Source organism: Rousettus aegyptiacus, unplaced genomic scaffold (genome assembly GCF_014176215.1).
Source record: "Rousettus aegyptiacus isolate mRouAeg1 unplaced genomic scaffold, mRouAeg1.p scaffold_m13_p_18, whole genome shotgun sequence".
Taxonomy (NCBI): Eukaryota; Metazoa; Chordata; class Mammalia; order Chiroptera; family Pteropodidae; genus Rousettus; species Rousettus aegyptiacus.
The window spans coordinates 14,229,887-14,255,201 of record NW_023416293.1 but is presented as its reverse complement, the minus strand read 5'-3'; the positions used below and the strand labels follow the sequence as shown (position 1 = coordinate 14,255,201).

The 25,315-nt window shown below is 57.1% G+C and overlaps 2 protein-coding genes across 3 annotated transcripts in view; both read right to left on the bottom strand.

Moving 5' to 3' along the window:
- Positions 1-3,682: 3,682 nt before the first annotated feature.
- On the bottom strand, positions 3,683-4,833 carry GPR25 (G protein-coupled receptor 25). The gene has a single exon (XM_016150543.2). It carries the CDS (start codon positions 4,793-4,795, stop codon positions 3,683-3,685), a length of 1,113 nt encoding a protein of 370 aa, XP_016006029.2. The 5' UTR covers positions 4,796-4,833.
- A 5,935-nt stretch (positions 4,834-10,768) lies between these two features.
- Positions 10,769-25,315, bottom strand: part of CAMSAP2 (calmodulin regulated spectrin associated protein family member 2) — a 37,257-nt gene continuing 22,710 nt past the window's right edge. Inside the window, exons 9-18 of one of the 2 annotated variants that reach the window (XM_016150577.2) lie at positions 24,711-24,801; positions 22,494-22,576; positions 22,142-22,211; positions 19,337-21,506; positions 17,218-17,354; positions 16,709-16,929; positions 15,942-16,014; positions 15,066-15,181; positions 14,140-14,258; positions 10,769-13,643 (exon numbers count right to left, since the gene is read on the bottom strand). In XM_016150577.2, coding sequence (XP_016006063.2) covers positions 13,338-13,643; positions 14,140-14,258; positions 15,066-15,181; positions 15,942-16,014; positions 16,709-16,929; positions 17,218-17,354; positions 19,337-21,506; positions 22,142-22,211; positions 22,494-22,576; positions 24,711-24,801 — 3,386 coding nt within the window. In that variant the 3' untranslated portion in view covers positions 10,769-13,337. The remainder of the gene's footprint in view (positions 13,644-14,139; positions 14,259-15,065; positions 15,182-15,941; positions 16,015-16,708; positions 16,930-17,217; positions 17,355-19,336; positions 21,507-22,141; positions 22,212-22,493; positions 22,577-24,710; positions 24,802-25,315) is intronic. The other variant, XM_036235495.1, reaches the window with a different exon arrangement.

Genomic DNA, 25,315 nt, shown 5'->3' with positions numbered 1-25,315 from the left:
CCTTTAAGGAGCGAGACGTCCCCACCAGTGTCCAGAGACCTGACTCCCCCCCGGGGAAACGCGGGGTGCTGAGTCATATCGGCAGGCGCAGCCTCGCCAGCCTTGCCATTCATCTGAACTCCCCAGATCACTCATCAGCCATGGGCGCCAGGTTCCCACACTGTGCCCTGAGAAAGGACCACGGGGTCAAGGGAGGTGAGGAGGAAGCCCAGGATGAGTCACAGGATCAAAGCAGAAACACGCGTGCCCCGTGTGCCCAGCCTGTGCCCAGGCGGTGACCTCTTAGAAAACCAGGACCCCGTCTCCTGTTCTTGGGGACAGGTGGAAAGGGGGCAGCGGGCCTGGAAGGGGACACCCTGACTTGCAAAGAACCTTCCAGAACATGATTGCTTTGCTCTACGAGGCAGCCTGAGCGGACGCAGTCACCTCCATCTTGCAGACCAGGGAGTGAGGCTGCGGAAGGCGCCAGGGTGGACTGAGCCAGCCGGGGCCAGGCCCGATGTCGGCTCCAGGCTCTGTCAATTCGACAGTTTTTTGTTAACTGCCCTTAAAAAAAAATCATAGGACACTTTGAAAATAGAGACCGGGGTGGGGACGAGGATCCTAGCGCGCTCTTATCTAGCACCATCTCCACCAGCATCTGTCCCGTTCCCTCCCTCCGGCCTCCGCTCCATCGTGTGCCGTGATAAAACGTACCTAAAACGCAGTACCGGTCCTCCCTCGTCACGTGACACCATGTTACTTCACGTTACGACACGGTCCTGATGACGATTCCTTCCCCAGGTGCCTGCTACCTGCCAGGCCCTGCGCGGGCACGGAGGGCACAGCGTGGAAACGAACCGCGCCCTTTGCTTAGGGAGTTCGGAGTCTGATGGGAGACGGGCCCGGACAGAGCATCCTGTCAGCACTTAGAGGAGAGAGACCTACCTACGAGGGACGAACAGACAGACAGAGGGACACCTACAGCGAGTGCGGGGGAGACAGGAAGGGAGCGAAAGCTACTTTTTATCAAAGGCCTTTGTGGCAATAATGTTTCGCTTCAACAAAACCAGAACTAACAGTTATTTGAAATGTGTGGGTGTTTAATAGCAATTTTGTTACCTTTAAAAAGCTTATCCACACTTTCTAGTCTCTCTTGTATCAGGTTGTAGCAGGTTCTTCCTAGTCGTAAGACTGGAAGGACTCGGCCTGGGCATCCTGCATTTTAGGGGGTGGGGCGCAAAGATTTTCGAAACCCTGACAAGGTCCTCTGCGCGGGAGTCTGCCACTCTTAACCAACGCCTCCTGCCGAGTCGCTGGCTCGGCTCCAGGTCCCCTGTGGGAAATGGGAGCCTGTTGGTCCTCCCTTCTCATCTGAGAATGAGGGAAAATTTCCAAGGGACATGTGGCCGGCTAATTAGTGTCCTACCCCCAATGAGGGGGAGGGAACGCTGAGTTTCTATAACTGCAGGGGGAGGGAGCGAAAGCCCCCCTGGGCGCAGAGGGGCTCCTTCCTGTGTCTCTGGGGAAGTTCCAGCGTCAGTAAGTGGGGAGAAGCCACTTGGCCGGAGGGGGTGGCGGGGGGCGGGGGGGACTCAGTCAGAACGGCCTGGCGAGGGGCCTGTTCTGGAAGGCGAGATGTCCTCACAGGAAACAACCGTTTCTGTGTCAGAAAGTGATGGGGAGGGGCAAAGGGGCCGTGGCAGGCCTGACTCGGAGACACGCCAGTGTCTTCAGCATGGTCTGCTGGCCGGTGACCCCAGGGGCCGCGGGCATGCCTGTCTTGGGGTGAGTGGGAGGGGCGTGCACAGCTGTGTGTTTCTTGGCAGCCTGACCTTCTAGGGCAGCTGACGGGTGGGGTCAAGGTGGCCATGATGCTCAACCACAGCCCCAGATACGGAAGAGAAACGCAGCGCTCTGTGACGGGCGAAGGGCCCACCGGTGGGCTGTGGCCGGAGTGGTCTGGAGGGGCCGTGGCCCTCAAGGAGAATTGCTGAGGTCCTTTCCGGAACTGACCAATATTTCTTTAGGCCAAACCCTCCTAAAGCAAAAGTACCGTTAACCTAAAAATAAAAGGCCAGAGTGAGAAGCAATAAGCGTTTATTTGAGATTAAAAAAAAAGCTAGTCGGGAGGCACTGATTCAGGCAGAAACCCTAAGCGATTCAGTTAGGTGACAAAGGCAAGAGGTGTTTGTGAGAAGGGGACAGCGAGGCCCACGAAGGGGGGTGTCGCTCTTGGTGCAGACGAGCGAATATGGTGACGCCGATTCTAAACGTTTTCAGTCTTCGGCCCAGCGGCCCTCGCATCTGCTCTCCTTGCGAACGGAGCTTGGGGACAGAATGCCGCCCCGGGCCCCGTCCGGGGGTCCTTCTGCTCTGTTTCAACATTCCAAAGAGTTGGAGCTGAAGACCAGCAGGACGGGGCCTCTGAGGCAGCAGCTCCGGCTCCATCCGAACGCGGCTCCATTCACATTTTTTTTCCTATAGTACGAACACTGAATTCCAAACCCACGGGAAACCTCCAAGGTAAGTCACAGAGTCAGAAAATGGATAATCCCAAACACTCGTGCTGGGCGGTCTCAAAAAGGACCGGAACGAAGGCCCAATGCACATTCGAAAGTCGCAATGACGGCCCCCCTTGGAAGGCGCCTGGCAGGCAGATCCCCTTAAGTCCTTTTTTTCTTCTCTCTGGAACCTTCAGAATGTGCAACGCCCTTTAAAATAGTAAGAAAAACCGACTCGCTGCCCTCCCGTGGGGTTCCCGCGCCCACGCTGCCGCGGCCCGAGTCCTGACATCACACCACAGGCTGCTCGCCCTGAAGTCAGCCTCAGTCACCAGTCTGAGCTCCGTCTGACCCCGAGTTCAACCGCCACTCGACACTCATTCCAGGCCCACGCTCAAGTCGAGAAAGACGTCTTGTCAAGCTCAAATAGCCACCGCGCGAACTGAGAAGGACGGACTCACGCGGAAGGTCCCGGTGTTCCTGGTCAAGTGACAGAGTGATGGAGAATCCGCAGGCCCGGCGAGAGAGACTTCGGGACCCTCTGTCTGAGGGGAGTGTGGGGACCGCTTGCAGGTGAGCGCGCCAGTCCCCGGGAGCGAGGAGCAGGTCTGGAAATTGCCAGGGGCGTACACTGGGCAGCTCACACCCCGCCGGTCCCCAGGGCTTTGCTGAAGCTGGCAAGTGAAAATTCGAATTGGTGGTGACCCGTGACGTAGCAAATGCAGCTAAAAAGAGGACAGGACCAAGGGGCCGTCCACGTCCACAGTCTACAGAAGCTCTCCGAGAGTGAAGGTGCCCAGGGCCTGCGCAGAGAAGGTAGTTATTCCTCAGGAGGCAAAGCTTGTGCAGCTGCAGACAGGGGCTTCGGGGTCTGGGTCTGAGGTTCCGGCAGGTGCTCCTCGGGACGGGGCTGGGAGGCGGTCCGCTTCCCGCTCCTCTTCCGGGGGAGCCTGTGGGTGTCCCAGCTGCTGTCCGCTGGTCCCGGCACCTTTACCGGACTGAAGGGTCAGCGCAGGCGCCCACTGGACCGCGCAGCCGACGGGCCGCAGCCGCCTGGCTGGGGCAGCTCAGGAAGGAAGCGCGGGGGTGCTCGGTCAGTCCGTGAGGGAGCCCGCGGGTCCCCGGCGGCGCCGCTGCCGAGACAGGAGGCGCTTCTGTGGGTCCCGCTGCCTCCCGGCGCCTCCGCCCAGCCGGGGTGGCTAACAGGGGCCGGCCGGGCCCGGACCGGCCGTGCGCGCGCGCCCCGCGCTCTCTCTCGCGTCCCGCGCCTCGGCGCTGGCGTCTGCGGAGCGCGAGGACGCCGAGCTGAGCCCGCGGGCCAGGCGCCAGGCCCGGGCGCGGAATGAGCGGTCCAGCAGGAGGTAGATGACCGGGTTGGCGCAGCTGTGGCCGAAAGCCAGGCAGGTGGCGACGGTGAGGCCCCAGCGCAGCGCCTGCAGCAGGCGGCAAGGCAGCGGCAGCGCCCCGAGGCGCGCCAGGTGGAGGCCGGCGCGCAGGGCGCCGAAGGGCAGCCAGGAGCCCACGAAGGCGCCCTCGACGGCGCAGATGATGCGCAGCGGGGCCGTGGGGACGCGGCCCAGGCGCGGCGGCCGGCGCAGGCGGCGCGCCAGGCAGCAGTAGCAGAAGAGGGTGGCGCCCAGCGGCAGCGCGCAGGTGAGCAGCAGCAGCAGCAGCCCGAGGGCCTGCAGGGCGTCGGAGGGCCGCTCCCCGCACTGGCTGCCGAGGGCTCCGGGAAGCGGCTGCAGGTCGCGGTAGACCAGGGCGGGCAGGCCGGCCAGCAGCGCCGCGGCCCAGGCGCCCCAGCACAGGGCGCGCGCGCACCGCGGGGAGCGCAGCCGCTGCGCCCCGAGCGGCCGCGCCACCGCCAGGTAGCGGTCGGCGGCCAGGCCGGCCAGCAGCAGCGCGCCCGCGCAGCGCGACGCGGCCAGCGCGAAGCCGCTCAGCTTGCAGAGCGCGCGGCCGAAGGGCCAGCGGTCGCCGCGCGCCGCCGCCGCGGCCCACAGCGGCAGCGTCAGCACCAGCCCCAGGTCGGCCGCCGCCAGGTGCAGCACGAAGGTGTCCGCCAGCCGCCGCGGCCCGCGCCGCCCGGCCAGCAGCCGCACCACCAGGCCGTTGCCCAGCAAGCCCATGGCGAAGGCCGCCACGTAGAACGCGGGCACCAAGGCGCGGGCGTGGGGCAGCTCCCAGGCCGCGCACAGCTCCAGCTCCTCCTCCAGGGCGCCCGACCCCGAGTAGTCCCAGGACGCCATCGCCGGGCTGGGGCTCCAGGGCTCGGTGTGGGGCACGGTCCGCGGGAGCCTGTGCGCACCCATGGCCACAGCACTGGGGGCAGGTGGCGTGGCGGCAGCTCAGCTCGGCCGGTGCCCAGCACCACCCTTCCTGCCCCGGTCCCAGGCGAGGGGTGGGCGGGAAGGTGGGGGAGGAGCGGGGGAGGAGGGCGTGGGTGGGAGGGGCAGCTTCGGGGATGGAGCGGGTGGCCTCCGATTTGGGACCGGCCCGAGCGAAAGGGCAGGGCCGAGGCGGAGGGGCTTCACGGCTGGGTCCTGGGAGGAAAAGTCCCGGGCTCCCAGCGGGAGCAGCCTGAGGTCAGGGCGCAAGCGAGAGGAGAGTGGCGGGGAACCCTCCTCAGCTCCCCGCACCCTGCACCCCGCGGCCCTCTTTTCTAGTTTCCAGGCGAGGAAGCAGACCCGTGAGGGGCTCAGAGGGCTATGCGGCCTGAGCCGGCGCCGGCCTCCTCCGCTCCGGGAAGGGGTTCTGCAGGCGGGTCCGCCCTGGGCGGCCGGGGAGTGGGCCCCTGGGACCCGCCACCTAGCCAGGAACTGGGCACCGGAGCTGTCAGTGCTCGTTGGTCTCCCGAGGTGCTGGGCTCAGTATCTGAAACAAAGTGGCTTTCCCGGCCCAACCAGGTCCTCGTGCAGCCACCGGGCAGCGTTTCAAATTTTGAGGGAGGGCTGAAGGAGCAGAGCCTGGGGTTCAAATCCCATCTTCCATCGGGCAAAACCTACCTACGAAACCCACCACGGACGACACAGGATGGTGCCAGAGTCGGCGCCAGGGTCGCTGTCCCAAATTCGGAGCCAGAAGCAGAGGCCGGGAGGAGTCGGCAGTGGATTCACGGACGAGCGGGGTGACTCGGGCCCTTGGTGGGGCGGGCAGGGGCGGGTGAGCGGAGCTGCGCCCTTTCCCCAGGTCACGGGCACAGCGGGCATTCGGCGATGCCAGCGCGGTCCGGCCCCTCCCGGGCGAGGCTACGTTGGCACTCAAGTGCCAGTGCGTGTGGCACACAGAGCCCACCCCACTGTCACCGGGGATGGACGACTGCCCCGCCGGGCCTCCGGGCGTTGACCGTCGGAGGCGACTGTCAGTTTTACTGTCGTCTCGAACTGCGCGCCCCTGAGCACCACAGGGGTCTGGGCAGGGGCACAGGCGCACAGCGCGCAGGGGCCGACGGCAGTCACGCCGTGGGGCCACCAGAAACAGAGCCGCGGGAGCACGGCGGATGGGCAGGGCGCATCGGAAAGGCATCCCAGGTGACGCTGAGTCAGTCCCGGGAAGAAATGGAGGGAGGCGAGAGCAGCAAGCAGCTCCTGGGCCCAGGGGAACCAGAGCCGGGTGGCAGGAGAGGAAGCAGATGACTGAGGGGCCACTGGCCATTTCCGAGTCGGGCAAGACACTTGTCTGCTCTGAGAAGATCTCTGGCAGAACTGTGGCCTGGACAGGGTCAGGCTCAGGCCGGGAGACCCCTCGCGAGCTGTGACGTCATTTGTGTTGGGCGCGGAAGGCTCTGGAATTGATTGCTGGCTGTGGGGACAGAAATAGGGCTCATTTAAGAGGTAACTGTAACATCGCGGGTCTCAGCAGAGAGAGGGCAAGGGCGGGCCTTGGGTGGCTCTGTGGGGGACCACGTGGATGCCACCCCCCTCCCCCAGCGTGTGGGAACCCGAGGGGCTGCAGGAAATTCAGAGCTTTCTAAGGTCTGATTTACGTGGGTGCTGGTGAGTGCCGCCCACATCCTGGTGGCCTGGGGGCTGCAGCCTCCTCCCCTGGGAGGCTGGCAGGGGCAATGTCTGCTTGCCAGGCCCAGGGCCCCTGGATGTCACCTCCCTTGGACACGCCTCCGTCTGGGGCAACCGAGAGAGTGAGTGATTCTGAAAGCGAGATGAGCAGCGAGGGAACCGCCAGGTGAAGTTGGGGGGGGGTGAGCTGGGAAGGGAGGACCTGGGTGGGGGCGGGGGAGCAGAAGCCGGTTGTTTACTGAGCACACACAGGCGCTGGCTTCCTGGGCTGTGGTCTGGCACCCAAGGGAAGTCTGCGGCCCACAGCACAAGGCTCCTCCGCGCGCGCGCGGGGGGCCTGGGCCGCGCCCCGGGGCCCTTTCTGAGCTCGGCTGGACCGGAGGGAGCAGCAGAGACCAGACACCGCTCTGGGCCTGGCCCCCGGGGTGCCTGGCCGGGGTTACGTGATCCAGGCCCACGCCACCGTGCTGCGAAGCGTAAAGTGTCCTCCCTCTTTCTCAGAGTCTCTCTGTCCATCACGATGATTGGCACAGGCCGGAGGCAGATGAGGCGATAAATAAATATCCATCCAGCGCCTTGAACTATAGGTTCATTTTATTTCTGTCATTTGTGGGCTGTAGATTTAAGCCCTTACAGCTTCCCCACAATTTGAATTTTTCCATACAAATCACTTTGACCCTTTAGGAAAAGTGTTGAAAATTATATTTGCCTTTTTCATCCCAGGCCTGGTGAATTCACTGCCAACCAGAGAGGGAGGGTCTCAAAAGTAGAGAATTCCATCATTCTTGGGGTTTCTCTTTCTTTCACATTCCATTTCAGGTATTCTCCAGACAGGTACGTTTCTACAGCCCTGTGTCAGAGTTGCACTTGGACTCAGGGTAAATTGCTTTCCCGTCTGCTTTTCTCAGAGAATGCTACACAACTGCACATTCTCCTGGGTTGCTTAATTTTCCAATCCCTTAATTTTGGAGATTTAGATTGTGTCCAGTATTTTTCATTGTTCCAGAAACTTGTAAAAAAAAAAAAAAAACCTGCTCTTATGACTCTTTTTTTTCCCTTCTTTGGCGCTGTTTCCATTGTATAAATGCCCTAAGGTCAAAGGCTGTAAGAATGTTCAGGGCTCAGAAACGCTTGTGATTAGTGATTTTGCAGCATTGTCTGAGGGGATCAGGCTCAATACAATCTTGTGAGTGAAATATATTCCACTTTTACAGATAATGAGGTAAAATGGCACCTCATTTTATGAGCAGTTCCTTGAAAACAAGACTGAAAATCTTTCCACATTTAATTCCTCTTCTGTGGACCATCTTATCATGTGTCACCTGTTTACTTATATTTATTTCTTATTCATCTATATGAACTTTATTTATTTATAGGGAATTTATGATAAATCATCATCCCATTTGATTTCAAATATTTTTTCAGACTTTCTTCTCAGCTATTTTTCATTGTTTTTAGTTTTACATTTTTATATAGTCAAATTTGTTGCTCTGAGCAATTTCAGAGTTTAAAATGTTACTTTGTCTTTGACGATCTAAAAACATTCACTTTTATTCTTGTTAAAAAATAATTTTGTCTTTTCCAATCTATCTAGAGTGGTTTTTTTTTTCAGATTTTTTCCCAATTTTCCCAACACCCTTAAATAAAAAATATATATATTTTAAACCCTGTTCCTTGTGTCGTGACATTGAATTTATGATATATCTATCTTCTGTGTCATCGTGTCTGCTTCTGGTCAGTGAGCAATAGGCCAGGTCACACGCATCAGTGGCAAGAGTCTGGCTTTAATAGCAGTTTTGTAAGTTGAAGTTCTGCGATCCCAAACCTGTTTCCACATCTTCAAAATGAGCACGGCAGTGTCTGCCTGCCGGGGCGGTTGTAAAGTCAGATTAGGCGGCCGAGCTGAAGCCCGTGCCCCCGGGCGGCGTCCTCATGCACTGGGCTCCGAAGCGCGGGCCGCGGGGGCCTCACGGAGGACTGCTCTGTGGTCCCCGTCTCCCGGCCAGCCTCGGCCGCGAGCCGGCGGCTCTCTCCTCTGGGACCTGTGGCTTCTTTGTGCACAGTGGGTGCTCAGCATGTGCTTTTGGAACTCGGCCGGGACTCTGTGGAGGTGCCCCAACGGGGTGGGATCCGGGAGACCCGACAGCAGAGGTCCCGGGGCCTGGGGTCCCCCGGGGCCCAATGGCTGACGGGCTGATGCCCAGACGGACGGCCTGACGCCAATTCAGCAGCAGCCGGCAGGACGTCCACAGTACCTGAGTCCCGAGTGGGAGAGAGGCCTTGCGTAGCCACGACCCTTGCACGTCCCCGCCTGTCTGGAGAGGTCCTGGGCTGGAAGTGGGGAGCTTTCTGTTCCATTCACTGGGGCTGAGTGGCCACCAAGACGGGGTTCCCCGCAGCCCACACGCCCCAGAGCCTCAGTGTGTGTGTGTGTGTGTGTGTGCTTAAAAGATGAGCAATAGGGAAGTCCCTCCACGTAGCGATGGCTGCAGAGCTTGGGGCGGAGGTAAGCTCTCTCCGCGGAGTCCCAGGGAAGCTTCCCGCCGAGGGCCCGCCCTGACTCTTCAGCGATTTCCCAGAAAGCGAGCGCGCGCGCGGGTCATTCGCAGCAGGACTCGGGCGCCGGCTCCTTGGGTTGGTGGGGGTTCCCCGTGCGTGCACCGTGGTGCCCGCCGTCACCGATCGAGCCACCGGCCAGCTCTGACTCGGGCGGCCCGGCCTTTCCGAGGACGAGGTCCGTGGGAGTGACCCGGACACCAGGCCCGGACCTTCGAGGTCCCAGGCACCGGGAAGATTCGTCTCCCCAACACACCGACCCCGCCCTCTGCAGCCCTCAGCGGAACAGACCGCGGAGTCAGCGTGAGAAAGGCCCACGGGCTGGGTGTTTTTTTCATGACAGCGCTGATGAGTTATCTCGAAATATCAGATTGTTCTGAGCCCTGCCGTGCTCAGGAGGTGGTTATTTCCCCGTCCGAGGTCCTGACTCTGCTGAATCGCCGAGCCGGGGCGAGTCTGCGGCTCCGGCGCCGGCGCGAGGACTCGCGTTTCAGGCTGCGACGAAAGCCGCGCTCCGGGAAGGCCGCGTGACCGTGGGCAGGACGGTGTGGAGGGAGGTGCGGGCTCGGGCCAAGGCCGCGGGGCGGCTCCTGCGGAAGTGGGGTGTGAGCTGTTGGTGCTCAGACTGGCCTGGATGCTGGGAGGCGACAGGGACGGTGAGGAGCGCGCGGGACTCCGCACGCATTTCCCAGCTGTCACCCACTGCGACGTGGGCAGGCGGCGCCACGCCCCCCGGGGCGGGGTCTCAGCCTGGGGCGGGGTCTCGCCATCCCCCTGCGGTGTCGGCCGGGGCAGGGGTCTCAGCCCGTCCCCCTCCCCCCTCGCTGCGGTGTCGCCTGGGGCTGGGGTCTCACTGCCCCGCACAGGCCTGTCTCCCCCTCTGCTACTAAGGAAAGGCAGTGAGCCAGGCCCGGGACACACTCTGAAGCCACACGTGGGCGCCAGGGTGCTTCTCGAATGCTGCCTGAGCCTGTGGACAAATATTCTTACTCTTGAGACGGAAGGTACAGAAAACACCTGCTCTGGAGGGTGAGAATCTACCGCAGCACGCTGGGGATGGGAGCTGTTTCTTCTGGTCAGGCTTAAAAAGGCTTTTGTGTTGCCGTTTTATTAAGATGTTTTACAATTTTTTAATTTTTTTTGCGCCTACAGCGCCTGGTCTTCCTAGGTGGTCTCCCATGCAAGTACTAACCAGGCCCGACCCTGCATAGCTTCCGAGATCAGACGTGACCTCACACCATCAGGATGGCGTGGCCCAAGATCTTTTTATTTCAATTGTTCTGGTCTTAGTGAGTAGAACTGGCCAAATCAAAGTGAAACTTACAGAATGACAGTCAAGAAGCGACTCTACGTGGCCAGTAAGTCATCAGGGAGGTCGTTAGCCATTTGGTTTCAATGTACGGAATGTTAATTCTGGCACAATTATTAATTCACTGAAATAGTGAATCCGTACGCACGAAACCAGTACGAGATGGGCGCAAACGTTTCTACGCCACTATGCACTATGCGGACTGAGTGGTAAGCACAGAAGGTCACAGGCTTAACGCTGCCCCAGGCCAGTATTCAACGTCTCATGTTACTAAAAGCTGCCTCTTACGGATATTTGAATTTTTAAATTTAAACATAGTTTAAGAGAAAGGAAAACCATACAATGACTTTGCCTAAGTTCACATCACATTAGGAAAAAGCCACATTTCATTCAAGAAACAGGAATCGTTTGGTGCCATGCTTTTATTCAAATGAGGGGACTACACTGTACCAGGAAATGGCAAATCTGACAGTATTTTACAGCACAGCATCTTAAAAAACCTGTAAGCAACGCTCTAAAGCGGACAGTGAGCACACCATACACCATCTACTGCCTGACTGCGTCCATGAAACCATCATTAGAAAGCTGAATTTGGCTTTAAACAGCCAAGTGAAAACTGTACCAGTTACTCTAAGACAACCTTGAAGAGCTTTGCAAAGCCGCGTCCAAGGGCAGAACCTGACGGCTGCACTGGTGACCATGACAAGTATTTGGCAAACTTAACTGAATAATGATCAAAATAATTTGACCTCCGATGATGAAAGCACCAGTGTTTCAAGAAGATGGATGGAAATCTCCAGGCTTGATGAAGTGGCATAATTTTCATTTGTACAATTTTAAAAACATAATTAAAAAAAAAAAAAGCTGCACCATAATTAAAAAATTTGCAGACTTAAAGAAATATCTCCATATTCCTCCTGCATTGATAAAGTAAATGTTATACCGGGAGCGATGGACTCTCGTGGCGACATCCACACTCCACCTTTGGACACCACGGACGTTCACTGCTGGACATGCGCATGGAGGGGAAGGTCCTGCTTAGCCGTAAGGGCTTCCTCCACTGTCCTGCACCCAATTTTCAATAATTTAATGGCCAACTAACATCATGAAGAAGACTGCTCGGATAAGGGAGACGGGGTGGAAAGAACTAATTTAGTAACGTAAAATGCGGGCCAATTCTCCTTTTGACTATTACTTGCCACTTTTTGATTAGACTTACTATTTTTAAACCAGTCTTCATCTAAACATTATGGGACGATTATTTCCTTCTAACAGTGATAGACACTGTTGTCTGAAAGGTAAATGTGCAATGCCCCATTTTTAATATTCGTATATTATACACAATATGTATACACTTAAAATATAAGAGTTACATATCCTGGTCTCTGACATGCAAACAGTAGATCACAAATAGTTTTGAGCTACACATATATCTTGCACAGGTATTGGAAAAAACTCTTTGAAATTTTTTTACAGTTTTAACAAATATACATAAATATAAGAACATAAATTACAGTAAAATATTGACAGCATTTGATAAAGTGTCGGGACCTCAGATGCACTGATACCTAACGGCCGCATGAGGATAGAAAAGTGCGGTGCAGGAACGGCTCGCTCCTGCTGTTTTTAAAATAAGTCAGTACATCGTACGAGACGTCAGTCACTCCTCTAGACACCTCGATTAGAGAGATGCGTACATTTTAGTCTCTGCTTCCCACGAAAGAAAACCGCGCGTCTCGTTTGTGATACAATACTGCCGTCCCCCCTAAGTCACACGGTCGTCACAACACTGATACAGGACAGGGTCACATAACCATTCGAGTCTTTTCCTGAGAGTGAAGTTTTCCCCCAACTAACCCTCCGGGACACGCTGTCAAAGGGACAAAGGTCAAGTAGAGAAGATTTCAAGTGTCTACTTAATCTAAGCCGTTCCACTCGAAAAGGACCAAAAAGAAGAAAAGCTTGCGAAGTAAAACAATGTGAAGCTATTTTAAAATTAAAATGTAGCCCTTCGTACAGTTTAAAATTTCTAAATATAGTTCTTATATTAGTTATAAATATAACGTAAAGACTTTCTTGAGACTTTGCAGCAGGAAGTCTTAACCTCTTCAGGCTGAAAGACGACCCTCAAAGTGTCATTCACTTCTGCCAGCTTATAAAGTGACTCGCCGAGGAGAGACAGAAAGCCTTTTCTGGCGAAAGAACGATCTGCGCTGTTCTGAGGCGGCCAGAAGTGGTGCCTCGACACTGATTTCATCAGCAACTTCTAAAATTCGTGGTTAAGCTCGTGTGGTTTAAAGTGACCCTGCTAGCAGCTCTGCATGACACCTCTTACTTGATAATGTTAATACTTGAGTGAATAATAAATATGGAGCTGTGAATACTTAGCGGAATACTTGCGAATGCTCTAACACCATTGAAACCTGAGGGCTGCCGTGGCGCCGAACACGGGCCTTTCTCTTAGCGTTAGGAGAGGGGCATGTTGCCTGTGGAGCAAACGTCTATTCTCTTCATCTCCACAGGAAACAAAATGTCAAGTTATCTTAAAAGCAACCCTCGAGGAGAGAAAATGCCAAAATAAACCATCTGCAGACAAGCACATACATTAAAAGTTAAAGGAAACAAAGCGACAAATAAAACGCCTACCTAGTTATCTTACCATGTTCCCACCATGCGTCCAAGTAGTGTCTGAGAATTCAGTGCTTCAGTGTTCCTGGAATCAAGCAGTGACCCCCCGATGACACATCTCCATTCGTGGATCCAACGGGTCGTCCTCACCGGGCCCGCCCGCCCGCCCGCCTGCGAACCCCCTGCGCACCCGCGGCCTGCGGTGTGCGTCCTGCGCTCCATGGTAACGGGGCTCAATGTCACTTTCGGCAGACTGAGGTCTTGCTGGCAGCGGAGAGACCTCTGCAGGCAGGAGGCGCGGAGTGCGAAGCCACCGGCAGCGTCCTGCGGCCCACACCCCCGGCCCTACGCTCGCGTGGGCAGCAGCTTCTTGGGCGTCACCGGTCTCTTGGCTTGCCACAGATGGCTGTGAATGGTGATCGCGTCCACGCTGGCGGACAACGTCTTAGCGGGGATGTGGCTAAACTGCTTCCTGTCGGAATTGTATTTGTAAAGTCCCTCGATCATTTTCTTAGTGATGGATTTAGGGCCTATCCCAGTCAGTTTATTGATTTCTTCAGTTTCTGGACAGTAAGTGTACAAAGACCGGAACTGACAGCCTGAATCCCGGAACAGGATTAAGAAGTTGTTGGCATCTGACTTCTCCATTTCCTGTGGAATAAAAAAACAAAAACCGAAGCAAACGATAAACACCCTTTAACGTTTCACAGAATAATTGTGTCACGTTTCCTGGAAAAATCTGATGACATTTAATTTAAAATATAAATACTTAATGGCCAAAATAAGGTGCGTGTTATAAAGGCAAAGCACACTTCGGTCAAAAACGTACGCGGACACTCACGCTGAGGTGGCCGCTGCCCCCTGGTCTCAGCCACCCTGTCCCTGCCGCTGCCCCCAGGCTCTGGCCGACTCACGCCTCGGCAGGTCGGCCTCCTCTAACAAAGGGGGATCACGTTACCTGCCTTCACGAAACATGAACGCGCGAATCTGGGCAGGGAGCTGACTTACGATTTTTTATTCTCACCTGAGTCCAGAACCCCATTTGGAAGTGAACTAAATCTAACCGGTCTAAGGCCAGTTCCGGGCCCGTCACGCGCCGCTGAGACGCCGGGCCCTCGCCGGGGGAAGGGCCCCTGCGCACGCTCACCTCCAGGATTTTCTTCTTCTGGCCCTCATTTACTTTTCCAGCCAAACAGCAATGGGCCAAAGCGTTCTGTATTATGTGCTTATTGGACTTCGCGCTGGGTTCTTTGTAGAGCTTTGGTCCTGTGTAAGGAAGTGACGACAATAAAAATAACACTGCTGTGTCAGAAGTACGAACGACGCCGCTGTCCCCACTCTGAAGAGACCCTGTGCTCTGCGCTCGAAGGCCCGGGCCGGCTCGGCCACAGCCAGGACCTGGTCCTGGCCCCACGGGCCCCCCGCAGGGCGTCCCCGGCCCCCCAAGGCTGCTGTGCGGAGCAGCGCTGGACCTGGACACTGCTGTGACCGCCACCCTGTGTCACCTTCTGTCTCGAGTCTGCTGAGGCTGCTGTGAGCTTCAAGCGGAGTGGGTCCGCCCGCCCCCTCCCCACAGCCGGCCGTGCTCCTCCCCACTTCCTGTCCCGCTCCGCTCCGTGGAGGTGGCCTCCCTTTCGCCCTGGTCTCAGTCCGCCTCCGTGTCGGTGACACACCCCCCGCTGGGAGACCGGGACAGCGAGGCTGGACGCACCCCTGGGGCCGCTGCCTCTCAGCGCCCTCTGGAGGCGCGCGGTTGCGGGCACCGAGTCCCCGCGCTGGAGGGACTCCGCGGCTTCCAGCCTCTGCACGGTGCGCAGGAACCGTGGGCTGGAACCGCTCCGACCAGGACTGCGAACGATGACGGGGCTCGGCCAGCGGTGTTACGTGAGAAGCAGGGGGCGACGTGTGGTTTTGTTAGGAACTTGTCTCCGTTCGCTGGGGACAGCCCCCTAAGTGGCCCTGGTCACCGACACTGGCCGACCTGGCGGCGCGTCCGATCGGCCTCCTGCAGGAGGCCTGTCCCTGGTCTCGTGCCGGGCTAGAGCATTTCCCGGAAACCGCACGGGCGCGCACCTGTGTACTCGGTCCCGGAGGCCACCGAAGAGGTGGTGGACGCGTTTTCCCAGTCTTTCTCTCCGTTTCGACTGCCACAGCGACTTGGGGACAAGAAGCCCTCGACGGACTCTGATCTAAATCGGAGACACAATTTTTTTTATGCCTCCAACAGAGAAAGGACACTTGGGGCCAGCAGGGTGTATGCGACAGCACCAGCCCAAATCACGCCAGATGCTCGAAAGCGAAAGCTGATGCCCACGCCATCTCGGCCGCGGCTGTGCCTCCGAGCGCCGAGGATGCAGCCCGCGCTCCAGAAGCACAGGCGTGACCTGGCACCGAGCACAAAGGGACGGTAATTCAGAGATCAGAATTCGGCTGATGACTGTCACGGGAAATGCCCTTTTTCATGCGGGCATTACAGGAAAAGGTAAGGAAACGCTGACTCAGTTTCTAATCTACATTCTAGAAGGAGAGTGTGCAGAAGAGATCTTTCCTAGTCACAGGCAACCTACTTTGGAATTAATCGAATAGGGTAAAAGGCTTTAAATTTGGTGGGAAATAAACCAGAGAGGCTGGCACTATGCAGATAACATACTTTCTATTTCTACAGACTATGATTTTATTACAACCATATTAGCCAATTACTGTTATTGTTTCATAATGAAAAGTATCAATGTCAAGAATTCTAAAATTCTAAAAGACAAGCAGTGAAAGATCAATCGATCTCTTTACATACACACACACGTATATGTATCATATACACGCATACAGATTTCTTTTAACAGAAACCAGACCGTTCTAATCAGCAAAACTTGTAAAAAGCTGTGATTGTGATGAATGCATTGCAATACGCAGGGCGGGGGGCCCGCCGACGGAGCCGCGCGCTGGACGCACCTGGGAGTCCTCTTGCCTGAACGCAGGCTCTCGTTGTCCCCCGTGTCCAGTGACGCCAAGGAAAGGCTGGAGGCTGAAAAACACGGGAAATGTGTGAAAACCGAAAACTTAGAAGGCGCCGCTGAGGAGTCTGTTCGTTAGATAACGCCAGTTTACGGAAACTGAGCCGCTTTCTGTATTTCCTTCTCCTTTTCTTTACTCTTAATCTCAACATGTAACATGCTTGCATGCAAATATGCACAATTTATTTAAAATTAGCTACGGACCTACTTAAGAAATAGCGATAAAATTAACTGCTGTCAGGATTTACCCCAAAAGGAAAGTGGTAAGATGAGACATGACATAGTGATTATAAGAAAATAAACAAAAAGAAAATTAACAAAAAGAATAAAATATTTTTAGGAATATCTAATTCCTAGGTGAATAACTAACTTATTAATTTCAGTCGACACCGAGTATCAAAGCATTTCATTGGCTAGAAAAGGCAGAGGGAGGTTATTTTCCCTTAGTTTTAGAGTAACTGTGGGGACGCTCTGTAATTTCCCGCGGTGTTCAGCTACTGGGGACTCGTGCTGACAGCGGGGGTGTGGCCCCCACATCCGCTCTGCCGAACGCGAGCGCGACAGGCAACACCCGCGCGTCACGACCGTCGTGACGGCTGCCCCGGGAGACGCGGGGCGCGGGGGCCTCGCGGGGGGTCCCCCGAGCACGCCGGGCAGGGCGACCGGCGGCCGTCCCTGTGCAGACGCCTCCCGAGCGCGGGCTACCTGGGGGGCCCTTGACTGGAGTTTTGGGGGACTCGACGTGGTCTCTGTGGATGGACTTGGGGCGCTGCTTCTTCTGCTTCGCCGCCGGGGGCCGGGGCCGCAGCACCGCGTCCATGTCCTCCATGAGCTTCAGCTGCTTGCGCCGCAGGTGCTCCTGCCGGATGAACTCCCTGCGCATGCGCTCGTCCTCCCGGCGCTGCCGCTCCTCCTCCGTGCGGCGCCTGCGGGGCCGGCGAGCACTGCCCAGCGAGCCCGGCCGGGGGCCGCCCGCGCCCCACGCCCGTGACCCCCATCACCCACGTGCCGCCCGCGCCCCCCGACGCCCACGCCCCACGCCCGTGACCCCATCACCCACGTGCCGCCCGCGCCCCCCGACGCCCGCGCCCCACGCCCGTGACCCCATCACCCACGTGCCGCCCGCGCCCCCCGACGCCCGCGCCCCACGCCCGTGACCCCATCACCCACGTGCCGCCCGCGCCCCCCGACGCCCGCGCCCCCCGCGCCGTTACCGCGTCTCCTCCTTCCTCTGCTCCGTCTCCGCCTCCAGCTGCTGCTTTCGCAGCTGAGCCTCCTTTTCCCGGCGCAGCCGTTTCTCCAGCAAAGCGGCCCGCTTCAGCGCCATGTCATTTTCTGCTTTTTGATCATCCTAGGAACCAATTTCATTGAGAAAGAGGAAGTTTTTTAGGTACGAATAGTCCTATTTCAATTGTTGTGGTCACTCTTATAGCAGAAAATATGAACTATCTAGTCAACCTTACGCCAACCCTGCAGCACACGTGGGCACGTCCAGAAATTACAAGGAAGGAGAAATGAATTAAAGCATGGTAACAATTCTATCAAGTAACAAAGGACACAAACTTACTGAATTACATGTTTTCAAAACGTAGGAGTTGGCAAAGAACAACCACAGAAAGGAAAAAGGACAGTTTTTTGGGCCCTAATAAAGAACTCGAGTGGGGAGTTTCCCAAATCTTTAAACCACATTTAAATTGTATTTAAAATACGTGATCAGTAAAGAAAACCCAAGTCAAAAAGCACCGGAAACCAGCCAGAGTCACAGCCGCCCACGAGCCTCCCGCCCAAGCGGGCTCTGGTGGCTCGCTGGGCTCGGGAGGACGCTGGAGGCTCTGACCCCGACGACAGAAGCTGCCCCCCTCCTCCCCGCGGCCCGACAGCTCTGCCGGCCTCCTGGGCCTGCCTCGGTTGCCTCTCAGGGAGCTTCCCGAACGCTCCAGAACTCAGGGAAGTGACAAGCCCCAGCTCCAGACACGGCCGCTTGTCACAAGGGTTCCCCGTGATGCTCCCCGAATATGATGCCAAGGGCTTTGGACTTCATTCAACAGGCAACTCCGAGATCTCTGACCAGAGAGAGACTCAGCTGCAGTTGCAATCATGGAAGAATTCTCTCTCAGCAGATGGAGGCTGGAGAGGCACAATGAGGGGCCGGGGAGCCGGGCCCAGGGGCGACAGCGGCCCAGGGAGGGGCGTGGGGCAGTGCAGACGCGCGGGTGAGGGTGTGGGTGTGGGTGTGGGTGAGGGTGTGGGTGAGGGTGTGGGTGTGGGTGAGGGTGTGGGTGCACCGCTTGTTTTGCGTGAAGGGTTTTCCCGCTGTTCTCTGTTCTCTGCGAGGAGCGGAGGGTCTCGCAAACCGGACAGGAGGCTGTGTCTGCTCGTGCTTACAGGAGCATCCATTAACAAATAAAACACGACTCGAATTTCTACATACTCCAAAGGGTCTAAAGGTCAATCGTCCTGAGAGTAACTTTAAATTAAGTTACCGACTTCCAGCGTTAAATGATTTAAAGTAAAACTGGCAATTGTAATCACTTCTGTATTCTTCGTTCTTATTCTCACAGGACTGCTGTGTGTTTCCTTCTAAAATCTTAAATTATACACCGCTGCTACCGAGCCTGACTTCTGCCTACAGTCCACGTGTGGAACAGAGTCAGAGATGATCTACGTTAATCCCTTAATTTTAAAGAAAAACATGAATGACAAACATATATGTTTCTGATTGGTTGGGAAAAAAAAAAACAAAACTGTGTACTTCCCTATAGATGATTTGGAAAATACAGAAAAATGTAAAGATGAATGAAATGATAATTAGGAGAAATGTTTAAAGACATTATTAGGTCTTCGTTTTTCAAACACCCAGGACACACTGCGAGGTCGTCGCCATGAAGAGGGGAGGCTGTTCACTACCTGGGTCCCTCGGCTACAGGGCTGGCGCCAGGGGCGAGACCGAGGAGCGACCGAGGTGGCCACTGCTCAGACCGCGTGCGCTTCTAAATGCTTTGCTTCGCGAGACTCTGGTCGGTCTTAACAAGCTCTAGAAAACTAGGCGCACGGCGCCGAGGCGTCGGCTTTCTGTGCACCGGCAACTGAGCGGCTCTTAGACGCGATCGAAACAGCTCAGTTTTTGAAAGCGAGAGAGCAAGGCAGAGGAACAAAAACAGCGGATCCGAACCCGTATCGTGCCCGACCAGAGGAGGCCGTTCGAGAAGCCACAGCGGGCCTGAGTGCCCACCGAGGGGGACCCCGAGTCCGTTTAGGATCGCAGGCGGCCGGCGCGTCAGCGGAACACGGGCCCCGCTGGCGAGGACACCGGGGCCGTGCGGCAGGCATTACCTTGAAAAAGAACCCGCAGCAAACCTTCTGGTCCTCGTCCAGTTGTTCCTTGTCGCTGTCCCCGTCACCCTTCTCCATGGACACGTCGGCCTTTTCGGGGGGTTTCAGGTCTGAGAGAGACACTTCGATGAGGTTCATGCTTTTGGGGGCGGCCGGCGGGGCAGCCGGCTGCGGAGGGGGGTCTGGGGGCCGCGCCGGCTGGTCCTCGCTGGGCGTCAGGCACACGGTCTCGGTGACGGGCTGCGCCAGGACCTCGGAAACGGTGGAGCCCAGGGGTTCCGGCTGCTTGCCCCCGGGGCCCGGCCCGCGCGGCTCGGGGGCCTCGGGGGCCTCGGGGGCGCCCCCGGGCCTGCAGTCCTTCGGCTGCGGCTCGCCGTCGTCCCCAAAGCACACGAACGACCGCGTCTGGATGGCGGCCTGGCTGGGCGAGAACCGGCGCAGCCGCGGGAGGCTGTCCACCGAGCGCGGCGGCGTCAGCGTGCGGTTCAGGGGCGGGATTTTCAGCTCGTTGGGCCGGGGAGCCCTCTGGGCTTTGGCGGGGAGCGAGGCGCCCCTCCTGCCGGCGGCCTGTGGGGACGGGTGTGCGGGCCGCGGGGCGTCGGGGGCCGGGCCGGCCTGCCTGGGGGCCCTGGGGTCGCGGGGCTGCCGCTGCGGGGCCGGCTGGGGCGGCGAGATGACCCAGGCCTGCCGCTCCCGCATCTGCATCAGCAGCTCCTGCTGCAGCGCCAGCCGCTGCATCTCCTGCTGCAGGACGTGCAGCGACGTGTTCAGCTTCTCGATGGACCGTGTGTACTCCGCCACCTCGCCCTCGTTCAGCGCCTCCTCCGGGGGGCTGGCCAGGCCCCACGGCTTCTCGGGGTCCACGGGCGTGGTCGGCGACCTCGGCCACTTGGCCGGGGGGCTCTCCCCGCTGTCCTTCGCGGCCGCCAGGGGCTGGCCGCTCGGGCCGCCAGCCCTCTGTGCCTCCTTGTCCTTGGCCCGGTCGCCGAACACCTTCTCATCCTCGGCGCCGGCCGCCTCCTCGCGCATCGGGGACCCGCCCTCCCCCTTCTTGCGCACCACGGTCAGGAAGGCGGTCCGCCCCGCCCGCTGCCGCTGCTGGGTGAAGGCGGCCTCCACCTTCTTCTTCTGGGCCTCAATGGCACGCCGCTTCTCCTCCAGCCTCATCCGCAGCTGCAGCATCTCGGAGGCCAGCAGCTGCGTGGTGTCCCGGCCCTGGGGCAGGCCGGCCTCTTCTGGGGCCTGCGCCCAGGCCACCACGTGGGGGACGTTGAGCTCCGAGCCCTCCGGGGTGGTTTTCTGAGAGCTGCTGCCGCTGCTTTTCCCGTCGGTGTGGTTCAGCTTCCGGAACTTCTGCTCGGCGAAGCTGGTCATCTTCACGCCGGAGCTGGACGAGGCGCTGCTGCCGGGCTGGGACCTGGTGCTCACGGTGCTGGGGCAGGGGCTCAGCGCGTCCCGGGTGCTGCCGGCCCGCGGGTCGCAGTCCTGCAGGAACCGCGACGCGTCGTCCATGTCCGAGTCCAAGCTCACGGTGTAGTCCCTCAGGGAGGAGTCCTCGTCCAGCGTCTCCGGAATGTCCTCGGAGGGGACGTGGATGCCCGTGTCCACCTCGGTGGTGTCGGTGACGGGACTCAGGGCGCCCTTCGTGTCCGCGGTGTCGTCCGGACTCGAGGGTCGCAGCTTGACGCTGGCGCTCAGGATGCCCATGTCCGGGCTGTGCAGGAAGAAGCCGTTGGCGGTCTGGCCCGGCTGCGGGGTGCGGGCGGGCTTCTCGGTGTCGTGGATGATCTGCAGCGCTTCCTCGATGCTGGGCGTCTCCCCCCGGCTGCCGCACTCGTCGGGCAGCGCCCGGCTCCCCCGCCCGGCTCCGTGCGGAAGCTCGTAGCGCCCGTTCCCGGGGGGGCTGTGCTCGGTGGCGTCCGGGGGCCCCGGGGACTGCAGGTCGCCAGGGGCGCCCACACCCAGCTCCTCCTCGATGCTCCCCGCCTCCTCTTCTCCGTTCACTGGCTTGAAGGACAGACTTTTCCTGATGTTTTTAGACACACGACTGTTGCTCAGAGCAAGTCCTTCGTTACTGACAGAGCGGGTGATGCCCCGGTTGGCCGTGGGCCTCTGCCCAGCGCTTTCTTTATCGAAAGAAATATCAAATGAGACTCCATGCACTGATGATCTACAACAAATGAAAGAGAAAACCCGTAAGTAACCCCGGATGAATGATTTCACATCTTTGAACGACGACTATCTGAAGTCACAGCCGTTGCCCGGCATCCGTGAGGCCTGGTCCCAGGACCCGCCGGACGCCGCCCTGCGAGGCGCCCCGTCCCCGACGCGGACGGCCCGGCGTTGGTGTGTGCTCCGTGCGCCTCCCCGGGGCTGAAATCGCCCCTCGCGTCCAGCGCCTGACGCAGGGCGGATGGTACGGGAACCGCTGTCTGCGGCAGCGTCTGGGACACAGTGACGAGGACCGAGTGTGCAGACGTGGCTGCGGGCGCGGACGCTGCCCCTGAGCACGGCGCGCACGGCGGCTGCGGCCGCTTGAATCCGCGGATGCTGGGCCCGCGGACGCCGGGGGCTGGCTGTATACTTCCTTTGCTCCCCCGCCTCTCAATCTCACTGGCCTCGGGTGAGGTGATGGCCGTGGGTGACCTTTCCCATTCAGCCCCTCTGACCTCTACCACCTGCCTGGGCTGCCCTTTTCACATTTAGGTGCTAAAGGTCCACTGCAATTTGCCTAACAAAAGAGAGAGAGAGAGGATGAGCACTTCTTGGTAAGGTGCTCGCACTGAACGGGACTCTCATGCTCACCGTTTTTCTTTGGGCCATGTCCCTATGAAGCCATCCACGTAAGACATAGACGAAGACCTTCTAATTCCTCCTTCAAATGCAAAAAAAAAAAAAAAAAAAAGTCACTGAAATCACATATAAACGTTTTAACTTACAGCAACTTAACAGATTTCACACATTTGAGGAGTCATTAACAGCATGAAAAAGTACGTACAGAGACAGGAGATCGTTTTGTTAATGAAACAAGCAAAGAGAAACAACTCAGCCTTTTGGTGTGCGTGACATTTTTCAGAAAAGGAGACTGGATGTTTCTGTCTCGTTCCAGACTTGTTCCCGTCCCTCCCTGGGTAACCTGGGTGCATGGCACTGTTACCTGAGGCTGCAGAAAGGGTCTGGGGACGGGGACGTCCAGAAGGCAACTGAAGATGGGGGTGTGGAAAGGCAGCTCCCTCCGCACTGCAGTGTGAAATAAAGGTCAAATGTCACGTTTCGACGCTTTAACATAAACCTCACGTAGAATGGCTGAAATCAGAAACGACACTACAACCTCCGATTCTCCGCCCTAAATTAACAATACGGGAACATAACACGTCGTTTACGCCCAGAGTGGTGGATGATCTGCACCTCCATGCATTTCATCTCCTTTACGAAGCCCCTGAAGGACTTTCATCTACATCTCGGTAGAGAGGATATGCACATTATTTCCTTTTCACAAATAGAAAAACAGAAATAAAGAGTTAAAATCAAAGGCGTCAGTTTGCAATACTCAGTCGAGTCTCACTGTGGAAGCTGCAGGTGTGACAGGCCCCTGCAGACCCTGGAGCCTCCCCAGCCTGCCCCCCGACAGCGACCTCAGGGGCCATGCCGTCAGCCGCCCCGGAGCCCTCGACGCCCGGACGTGAAGGACAGAAGCCGTCCTGTTGTTCCTTCTGACTCAAGTCCACCCGATTTCGTCGGACACGGGGATGAGACGGTCCACTCTGCAAATCACGTCACCTGGCCAGAGTCTGCGTTTCCGGGGCCTAAGGTTTAGGTCTGCGTGGCCCGCCGAGCAGCCAGGGGAGGAAGCTGGCGTCGCCCCCCGTGTCGGGGACAAACTGGGGAACGGGAGGTGGTGACTGCTGTGGCTCTCTCAGGCCACCTCATCTCGGTGACCTGACCAAGTCAGCGGGGACTCCGAAGGTGTCCCGTGCGGCAACGCGGAGCAACGAGGGGATCGCTCGCATCCCGGAATGACGGCGCACCGTGAGGCCCCCGTGAGGGGCTCGGGGCTCGTCCTGGGTTAGGGAAGGCTCGTCTGCAGGGAAGACGGAGGAGGGGCCCCCAGGAGTCTGAGTGCGGGACCTCGGTCGTCGTCCGGAGTCCTAAACGCACAAGCCTGTCTGCACCGTTCCCGAAATCGCGGACTAAGCCGCTCTTGGAGCAGAGCGCTTTGGGGGTCTCAGACTTAATGGCCCCAGAGTCACCACCTGCAACACCGACTGTCTTCTGGGTTTTCGAGGAAGTACAGGTCCCAATGCACGCAACCCAGGGCACACCGAGGAACTAACGCGTAGGAACTGCTTCCGTGGGAACGAGGGGGACGCCCCGGATCGGCGCGGCCTGCCGTCGCCGTCGCCGTCACGCTCGGGTCGCTAGGGAACCGACAGCCGGCCGCGGGCAGCGAGTCCAAACGCTTCCCTGACCCGTGGATGTAGGCTCAGGCTCGGGGCCCGGGGCCGGAGCCCGCGGACGCGGGCAGCACAGAGCGGGCAGGTGGCGTCGGGGTGCCCGCTCGGCACTCGGGGACGGACCCCGCCCAGGCCCGAGGGCCGGGCACGGCCTCAGCCCGAGTTCAGTCCCACGTCAGGCCCGTGATTCATTCAGAAAATACTTTCAATTTCTCTCACAGAATTTTTACAGCGTATTTAAAATGTCTTGAAGTTCAAGGAAAATGAAACTCATAGAGCATGAGAGAGAGAATGAGAATTTCTAAAAAAAAAAAAAAACCCGCAAAATTGATCGTTTAAACTTTAAAAAATCAGATAATTAGGGAGTCTAAAGTCGATATAAATTTTAGGTTCTAGTAAATACACATGAAAAGCTGCTTACAGGATCTACTAAAAAACATTTTTAAGCAAAATGTCTCCATCATATACTTGGGTCAGAAGTCAGGATTATCCTGATATTAAATTTTACTTACTATCAACAGCTATAGTAACTAGCAAACAAAACGATAGGGAAAACCGCCTCAAAGATTAAAAAAGAATCATAAAAAAACTTGAAAATCTAGACAGAATTTAAAATTTCCCACCGACGCCCAAGCAGTTCTCCGTCCTAAACAAGATACGCAGCAAGAGTTTGGTTTCAGGCTAGTTTTCGTCATGTCGACCGTGTTCTCCCAGTTTTCAGTGTGATTCATAAAACCCTATTTCTGAAACATTCGTTTCAGTGTAAATTTCAATTGCATTTAAGTTAAAACAGGCTTTAATAGGGTAGCTAATGAAAACATTTAGTTCAAAGTCCAGGCGATACTCGGAAAACTCTAACGTGCTATGTTTGTTGCGGCTTCACCAGTGAGGAGAAGCCGTGGCCGTGAAGTCGCTGTTACCTTGACGTCAGGCCAGCACATGAACTGTCCCAGGCATTTCTCTTGGCAGCGTTCAGGACGGGGGTTGAAGGCAAGTCATTCACGGACTCAGCTACGATGAAAGATTAAAAAAAAAAAAAAACCTTCACAATTACAAATTTACCATGTTTCCAACATTATTTCAAGATTTCTGAACCACTAATAAACGTTTAAATTGAATCTCAATGTCCCTTACTACTTAGAGAAGTCATGGCATATTTAAAGCTATCTTTTAAATAAAATATTCTGTAAACTCTTTTGAAGTGTTCTGGTTTTAAAAAACATTCACTCAATTAAGGTTAACTGGGGAGAAAGGCCTAACATAAAAAAAGTAGAGATGTTTAAAGTAAAAATAAGTCGGTCTAATTTTGCTTCTTCATGAGATAGTTGGTATTTCGGCAACCCAAGACAGAATTTCGCTGGCCGGTGATGAGCCTGGAACGGTTCACGTTCCTGTACATCACCCTGGGGAAGGCCGGGCTGGCTCCCCGCTCACGGGCCGCCTGCGGTCGGCTCACCTACTCACGAGGGACCTGCTTCCCCTGACTACAGATCTTCCTCCTCCTTCCTTATCTTTCTCTCGTCTT

Excerpts from the sequence above, each read along its gene's own strand:
- GPR25 (XM_016150543.2), bottom strand. The coding sequence starts at position 4,795 with ATGGGTGCGCACAGGCTCCCGCGGACCGTGCCCCACACCGAGCCCTGG.